Source organism: Pteropus medius, unplaced genomic scaffold (genome assembly GCF_902729225.1).
Source record: "Pteropus medius unplaced genomic scaffold, Ma_sr-lr_union100, whole genome shotgun sequence".
NCBI lineage: Eukaryota > Metazoa > Chordata > Mammalia > Chiroptera > Pteropodidae > Pteropus > Pteropus medius.
The window spans coordinates 1,979,949-1,988,592 of record NW_024354498.1 but is presented as its reverse complement, the minus strand read 5'-3'; the positions used below and the strand labels follow the sequence as shown (position 1 = coordinate 1,988,592).

Genomic DNA, 8,644 nt, shown 5'->3' with positions numbered 1-8,644 from the left:
TTTTTTTAATGTAATAGAGTGTTTTCCCAATCATTCATTATTCTGTTTTTCAGATAGTTTTGATTTTTTAGTAGATTTTTGGAGTGTCAAATAACTGTTTATTACACTGGATTCATTTCTCTCTCTTTTTGGACATTGCAGGTGAAAGTAGGGAAGAAAAGTTAGGAGATTCCTTGCAAGATTTATACAGGGCATTGGAGCAAGCCAGTCTGTCACCACTGGGAGAACATCGCATTTCAACCAAGATGGAATACAAGCTATCATTTATAAAGAGATGCAATGATCCTGTGATGAATGAAAAACTACACAGGCTGAGAATTCTCAAAAGCACTTTAAAGGTAAGATAAGAAATGGAAGGAGAGATTCCTTTCAAGAGATTCATTCCTGAACTCAAAGCTGATTACCAGATACTCTAGGTGAAGACATACACAATGGGAGTGGGGAGACAGGTAAACAAACAGGAAAGTCCTGAAGCTGAGCTGTTCCTATAGCATAATAAGTGTATTGGTAACAATGCAATAATCTTAACTTTTCATTAACATCTCAAGGCACTGACTGAATGTTATGTGACTTAGTTCTAGTAGAAAACAGGATGTGATTAATTTTTTTTTCCAAAAACTCGAGGCTGGTGTTATTCTTCAGTCTTTCATTTTCCTAAGATTAATGTGCCATGTAGTGTAATTAATATAGTTATTAAAAGAACACAGCATGCATGCAGAATGCAATAGTGGGTGCGAAAAGGGTTTGCGATATTTTGTGTCTGTTTCCTGCAGCTCATTTGGATTGAGACCAGTGATTCATGTTCCATGTAGAAATTTTATAATTGTTCTGTTTGCACTATAAGTTCCCAATTCACAAGTTGCTTTCCTATTATACATTTCTATAAGTGCTTACATTGTCTCAGGTCTTCTTATTATGCCACCCCCAAATTGGGGAGAAGGAGGTGAGGAGAGGAGAGCAGAGAAGCAGGACATCTAAAGAGGCAGAAAAGTGAGCTTCCTCACTGTGTGTATGTGGTTGGGGGGTGCTGCCACACGGACTCTCCCTAAGCAGGCCTGTACCCTTGAAAAATCAAAAACAGCAAAGAACTATCACGTAGAATATGTGATCCAGTAATTTCAAGAAATAAAAGATCAAAGGACTCCTTCAAGAAATATTTCAGATTCATAGTACGTTGCTGAGGTTTTGTGATTTTGAAACCTAGATGAGTACCAAAGAGATAAACAACATAGAAAATGCATTATTTGAAAAAATTTCCTCTAGCACTCAGTTAAATTTTCAGAGTCAATTAGCTTTCTATTGGTATTCATGCAAAAACTATTGCAAATCCGTGGGACAACCTAAAGGCCTTTCTGTAACTAAAACCAGAATTTTAAAAAGAGCTATAATATTCATAAGAATAATTCTGGTGACTAATCCTACTCCAAAGACATCCTTACCCTCCCACCTTGTAGACCCTCGTCCCTCACCCCACATTCCAGACCAAACTGCTTGGTTGTGACAGAAGGCAGGCATTTTGAAGCAGGTCAGGCTCACATATTTTAAAGACCTGCTCCTGTCCTCTCTCTCAGCAACTTGCCCCTGTCTTTTATGCTCTATAGAGTCCCCAAAAGCGTTTTCTTCCAGTAGCAAAGAACATATTCAGTTCAGAGAGTACTGATGAGTCATCAAGAATATGACGCTGTGCTGTACTCTCTGGGGCAAATAAAAATGATGAAAAGTTACTGTAAAGGAATGCCCTTCATTGATAAAATGAACTATAGAGCCCTATACTTTTTAGTGTGAGAAATTATTAGGAAATAGAAGTCTCCAATTAGGTAAGGACAGCTGCCCAAGCAACCCTGGTTGTGTGTAGTTCCTGGAATTGTAACAGGCCCCTCATCAAGCACAAGGCAACTCACAACATCCTTGGTCCCAGCCCTGCTGTCTCTGTCTGGCCCCAAAGACCAGAGCGACTGCTTAGGCACATGGGTGTCTTTCCCTCCCAAGTCTGGCTAGCCCAGAAATGTGCCTTCTCACTTCCTGCAAAACATTCCCTAGACTTCCCCACCCCTTCCTTGGACTCAAAAGACAGGTCTGAGTTTCTCGGACTGTCTTACCCTTTCCTCCTTCATCCCTCCTCCCACCTGGGAGACTAACTTGTCCCACAGGTGATAGGTGTGCTGTGGTGAGTTATCCCATAGTGAAACTTAGTCTTCAGCTGAGAGCTGACCTCCAGTGTTAAAGGGAGGGCCATTTTGCATTGCAGGCTCCCAGTGCTACAGGAAGGGAGCCATAACGTCCACACAACACAAGTTATATATTTGTGGTGACAGGAGGGCCATGCTCTGTCTCCTGCAAGCATGAGGTGCTAATCATCTAGCAGAAGAGGTAGGACAGTGCAAAAGTAACTCAAGACATATAATACATTATCAATAACAGGGATAACGTGTTATGGGTCATCGATGAGGAAGGAAACATTTTTTCCAATTGTTGAAGGAACACCTCAAGAAATGAGAGGCATTTGAACTGGATCTTAAAGGAGGAGGAAGGTTTCCATAGGCAGAAATGGGAAACAAAAGAAAAAATAAACCACATAGAGTGGGAAAAATAAGGCATACCTTCGGTGTAAAAAAAGTACACTAGGATTTGAGTCTAAATAGCTGAATTTGAGAATATCAGAGCCATTTCTTACGTGCTTCTTGATTTTTTGCCTATTAACTTTTTATTTTAAACTTGAACAAGTTTTTGTCCGCATCTTAACTATTGAATCCTTTTGCTTTTCAGGCCAGAGAAGGGGAAGTAGCCATTATTGATAAAGTCCTAGACAATCCTGACTTGACATCTAAAGAATTCCAACAATGGAAGCAGATGTACCTCGATCTTTTCTTGGATATCTGTCAAAATACCACCTCGAATGACCCATTAAGTATTTCTTCTGAAGTAGATGTAATCACTTCCTCTCTAACACACACTCATTCATACATTGAAACGCACGTGTAAGTGTATTCTGCCTTCAGGCCATCTGGTACCTCCTGGTATTTTGAACAAGTATATAAGGTAGTTTTTATATCAATGTGTGGGACACTTGACAAGCTATACTTCAGTGTCACCAAACTATATGAAACAAACTATATATGGTCATAATACCATTGTCTTTAATGAGCATTTGTATATTTTATATGCAGTTAGTGCTCAGCTTATGTTTACCATGTGCAAAATCAACTGTCTTCAATGACTTAAAATTAACTTTTGCAAACAATTCTGAAGACAGATGGTCTTCAAGTACAAAAAACACAACGTGGCAGTTTTCTATCTAAGGTCATCTTTTCTCCCTTTAAGTTAATTTTATATAAACAAGACTTCAAAAGTAAATCACATTTTTTCAGGTGCAGACATCCTTGTGGGTGGGAAAGAATTTAAACCTTTTTTATATTTATTAAAATGTTCTAAGAATTTTCTTAAACATTGCACAAAGTTTAATGCTGTAGTTTTATTTTTGTGAAATGTAGATGCGCATACAAGAGTTAAGCAAAATAGAAGAGCATCAACATAAGAAAAGTTCAGGTATCTGATATTAGTCTTAACAGTCTATTAACTTGTGAAAGCTGGTTAATGGAAATACTATTCCAAATCTATGGGGACACTTAATGGTGTATCAGGGCAAAGCTTTGTAAGATGTTTTTGTAACTAAGACCAAAATTGAAGATAGAGCTGCTTTATTTTCTTGGTTTAAATCTTCCTTTATTTTTGTAGTGATGAAATGCTGATTGTGTACAGAGGAATTTGAGAGTGGATTTTTTTAAAACACACTTAACTCACCCAGAAAGGCAGCTAACAGATATGTGTATATATAACAATTTCAGCCCAAACTCATGTTTTTAAACTCCACCTCTTAAACTACAAGGTATAAACTGAAAGGAATCAACTTTCCAGTTAGTTTCCAATTACTCCCGCCCCAATCCATTAATTGAACTTAGTAATTATACTTCAGGCAGGGAAGTAAAATATGTTTAGTTACAGGCTGATGTGTGTTAAATATAGAAAACAATGTTGAGAAATAAAAATGTATCTCTCTCCTGAGGAGCAAGAGGATGATGGTCATTCGGAGGTCTGTCACATTGAATTATATGAGAAACAATTTATAGTGGTTTTTCCTAGCTTCACGAATTCTTCTATAGAGTGGATGAAGTCTATGAAGAAGTCCTCTTCATATATGTCCATTTATAAGTGATCACAGCATGATAATGACTATGCTGCTTTTTAGTGTCTGGCTGCATAACGTACAAGTCACAATTTGCTGTTTTTTTAGGAGGAGGAAGGGACCCTCCTTTACTATTCTATATCCTAAAATCTACTTCTAATCAGCTTTATACTGTTGCCTGTACAGCTCAGTGAATGTACTTTCATCTCTAAGAGTTCAAATATATGCCAGTGAATATTTTTGCTGTAGAGGAGAAAGTAAAAACTCCACAGCAGTAATCTTATTCTTTGCTTTTGAAACCACCATTGAATCACTATCGTTTTGCAGACTTTGCACAACTGTACAGGAGAGTGGCCTTTCTACAGCACATTTTCAGTAACCCTGTATTTAGTCAAAATGGATGAGAAATCATGTATTAATGTTTGTATGGAATTTTGGGTCCAGTGTAATATTTTTATCATTTAAAAAACCCTATTTGTAAAAACATTTATTTACTGCATGGATATTGACGCACATTAAATTTGTGGGATTTTGTATATGTAAAAAAAAAAAACCAACAAAAACAATGAAAAAAAAACAAAAACAAAAACCTCTTGTCCTAAAATGAAGTGTGCTTGTTACAGGTGTTTAGACTTGTTGATGTTTACTAGACCAAATGTGTACATTCACTTAAAAATATCTGTACCTGATGGATGTGTCATGGATACAGGGGCCAGGTTGTGCCCTGTAAACAGCAAGCAGTTGATGGAAAGACTAGCTGTATTGCTACTAAGCAGCTTTTCCTTTTGTAAAGTCGGCTCTGTTGTTTTAAATGGTAAAAATTAAACTAATGAATTTCAAAAGACTTGTGGCTAGCCTAGCATGAAAGAGACCTTTTAACACTATATATCTGTACATTTTATTGCATTAGTTTCAAATCTAGGAGAGAGGCAGCACTGTAAACTGAAGTCAAATAAATTCGGCTCTTAATGAATCCTTATAAAGCACCTACTTTATTCATAGAGTCTTCACCGTATTTCTTTGTGACACAATCACACAGCCACCATCCCCTCTTTCCTACCTTCCCAGTTATGATTTCTAACTTTGCCACTCCATTGGTGGTACAAGCCAGAAGAAGCACCTCGTTCTGTGTATACGAGCATCCTCTTCTTAGCTCCAGTAAAATCAGGCTGGTTTCTCATTTATCTGATGTGCACTTAAAAATTTCACCCACTCCTCTTCCCCTTCTCTGTGATTCTTTGGGGAAACGGGGGATGGGGGTAGAGGAGCCACAAAAAAAAATGTTTCTTTTTTAAATATAACCTACAGCATGTCTACAGAATGAACATTTAAAGAGGATGAAAGAAATAGGGCTTTGTTTTTGTCAGATGTTCCACTTAACCAGGAGAGCCCAATCATTACGGCTAAGGGTTGCCGAAATAAAACTTAAAACCAATGAGCTACCTAAAGCCAGGGCAAAAGCAGAAAAGGTGTAACTAAGGATGAGGGACAGAAAAACTTAACCTGGGTTATTTTCTCAAAAAAAAAAATGCTCTCAGAGATTTTTTTTTTCCCTCTCAATTTCATATTTATATTAAACCATCAGAGCAGAACCATGGTTCTGGATCAAAAATTCACAGTTCTCCTTGCGATGATTTCTATGCTGTTTAACCAGGGCACTTTTCCGTTGCTATTTATTCAGATAATGCCATGTTCTAGGACTATTTATTACAGCCTTTATAGCTAGCGATTTTCTGAGTCTTGTATATAACTTCTTATGATATATATATATATATATATATATATATATATATATATATATATATATATATATTTTGGCTATAATTTAGCAAAGTAACTTCACTGTTGGCTTTTAAATTTACACTTTAAGAGGGATAATAGGGTCATATTTTATTTTTGAAAGTCCATCTCTAGCCCAGCATGAGAATTTCTAGAAATCTCAGCCTACTGTAACTGATTCATATATTCTTCTATTTGACCTTTCCTGTCTCCCATTCTCAACTTAAAGGGAAATATCCCCCTTTGGGCAACTCTTTGTTTACCTCCTTAACCTTCAGAAGCCACTCTATTCCCAGAATCCCATTCTTAAGAAAAGCACATGTGTTGCTCTGTAAACCTGCTCAAGCACGACTTTCTCCTCCGTCGTCCGGAGACCGCCCTAACTCATGAAGCCCAGCACTAAATCCGGAGCCTCTCCGGTCTCTCCCTCCCTCTCCTCGTCCCCACCTTCGGCCAGCTGCAGCACTGCGCACTGCAGGCCGCTCCAGGCCCAAGGCAGCGCGCAGCCGATGTCCTCCCAGCGGTCCAGATCCAGGTCATAGCCCACCACGTTGCGGGTAGGCACCTGGCGCGAGTCCCGCCACTTGACACCGCCCAGCAGCAGCGCTGTCTCCTCCACCACCGCCAGCCCATAGCAGAAGCGGTCGTAGGGCAGCGGCCGCAGCCTAGTCCACTGGTCGCTGCCGGGGTCGTAGCGCTCGATCTCAGAAAACGGCTCGTAGCGCCCCAGAAAGGCAAACACTGAGCCGCGCAGCGCAGCCATGTGGTGCCCAAAGCGGGCCGTGCCCATAGGAGCCCTCTTGCTCCACGCCCGATCCCCGGGTCCCAGGGCGTACAAGTCCCTGAGACTGCTCGCACCGTCCTCGCCTCTCCCCGCCTTGCCCCCGGAGATGTACACGACGCCGTTGTCCCCGACGGTCCCCGCGTGACCATGCAGCGCCCGCGGCAGCGCCCCAGCTGCTGTCCAGCGGTCTCGGCGCAGGTTGTACATCTCCACCGAGGCCAGCGCCTCGCCGCCCGCGCCCAAGCCCCCGACGGCCAGGAGTCCCTCGCCCAGGACGCCGCACCAGAAGTGGGCCCGCGCTTCTCGCATAGGGGGTACCGCCGTCCAAACGTGAAAGCGCGGGTCGTAACGGTGCACTTGGGCCGTGACCGCCCGTGGGCTGTCGGCCAGGGGAGAGGAAGCACCGTCCAAAGGACTCTCCCCGCCTAGAACGAACAGGAAGTTGCCTGCAGCGCACACGCTGTGTCCCAGTAGCGGTGTGGGCAGCCGCGTGAGGCTCCGCCAGCGGTGGTTGTACACGTCGAAGGCCACCACGTCTTGAGTGAACTCCCAGTCCTCCTCCTCCTCCTCCTCCTCTTCCTCTTCCTCCTCCTGCAACTGCTCCTCTTCCTCGGGCTCTGGCGCGGCATCCCTGCCCCTGACTGCCCCCCTCGGGGCCGCGACCTCCTCAGTCACCGCCTCCGGCGCCCTGCGCCCCCCGACCAACAAGATGCGAGTTTGGGGGCTCCGGACGCTGGTCTGCTCGCCCTGCACGAGCGGCTGGCGGGAGGGCGCTGTGTGGTAATTGAGGGCCTGGATGATGAGGCCTTTGACCCGGGCGGGCAGGGCGAAGCCAGAGCCAGAGTACATGCGCCGCAGCACGTCGGCGGGCACCAGGCCGAAGCGGATGCGCTCCAGCAGCGCGGTGCAGTGAGCCAGGCGTTCGGCCTTGGGCTCCTGCCGCAGCCAGGCCAGGGCCAAGCCCAGCAGCCAGGTCTCGGGCACCCGGGCCACGTCGGGGGCACCGAGCACGGCCCTCAGCGATGCGGGGTTGAGCTCCAGCAACCCCATGGAGCCCGCGCCCCGCGCCAGTAACTCCCGCAGGTGACGCACTATGCAGCGTTCGGACGCGTCCAGCGTGTGCGTCAGGCCGAAGCGCGCCGCCACGTTGGCAGCGAAGCAGCAATTGTTCGGAGCCAGCTGGCGCTCCAGGTATCGGCCGCAAAGCCCCAGGGCCTCGGTGACCTGCAGGTAGCTGGCGGCCTCCAGCGTGTCCTCCACGCTGTCCATGGAGAGCGGCAGCCAGGCAGTGTAGATGAAGTCGAGCAGGCGCTGCAGGCCTGCTGCCGACGGCACATGCAAGTGGATGACGCTGGCCCGGGATTCCCGGGTGTGGCTCTTGAACAGAGCTCTGAAGTAGTCGCTAGAACAAGCGAGGAGTGACCTGTGCGCAGGGAACTCGCTGCCTTCGGCCACCAGCGTCACGTCGCATAGGAAGCCCTCGGCGCGCAGGGCCTGGTAGCCGGTGAGCAGCGCGCCGCCATGAGCTTTACAGTAAGACAAGAAATAACTCATGATGCCCAGGGCGGGTAGCGGCCCGGCCGGGGCTAGGTCCCTGGGTCCAGCCGGATGCGGCCGAAGGCATCTCGGGGCCCGGCGTCCCCGGGCCCTGCACGAGAGCTGCAAAGGCCCTAGTAGGGGCCCATTTTTGCTTGTTCAGTTTAAAGCCGATAGCTCCTTTATCCAGGTCTGCCGACCTGCTGTTGACTCTCTCAGAGCCAATTCGGTCGGCGAACGGTTTCCAGAAGCCCCTAGTGGTGGAGGATACGGTGTTTCGAGTCTTCTGGGGAGTGCAGGGTTTGGTTTCAGTGGCTCCCGAGGCTGCCAGGGCGTTGCCCAAAGCCCCCTCCCCGGCCCAA

The 8,644-nt window shown here is 45.2% G+C and overlaps 2 protein-coding genes across 2 annotated transcripts in view; one reads left to right on the top strand and one right to left on the bottom strand.

Annotated features, from left to right (window-relative positions):
• Positions 1-5,191, top strand: part of CNKSR2 (connector enhancer of kinase suppressor of Ras 2) — a 265,051-nt gene extending 259,860 nt beyond the window's left edge. Inside the window, exons 18-19 of the mRNA XM_039852288.1 lie at positions 142-338; positions 2,767-5,191. Of these exons, the coding sequence (XP_039708222.1) occupies positions 142-338; positions 2,767-2,982 (413 nt within the window). The 3' untranslated portion in view covers positions 2,983-5,191. The remainder of the gene's footprint in view (positions 1-141; positions 339-2,766) is intronic.
• A 906-nt stretch (positions 5,192-6,097) lies between these two features.
• KLHL34 (kelch like family member 34) lies at positions 6,098-8,300 on the bottom strand. The gene has a single exon (XM_039852280.1). It carries the CDS (start codon positions 8,298-8,300, stop codon positions 6,342-6,344), a length of 1,959 nt encoding a protein of 652 aa, XP_039708214.1. The 3' UTR covers positions 6,098-6,341.
• Positions 8,301-8,644: the final 344 nt, after the last annotated feature.

Coding starts and splice junctions, on each gene's coding strand:
- KLHL34 (XM_039852280.1), bottom strand. CDS start 8,300: ATGAGTTATTTCTTGTCTTACTGTAAAGCTCATGGCGGCGCGCTGCTC.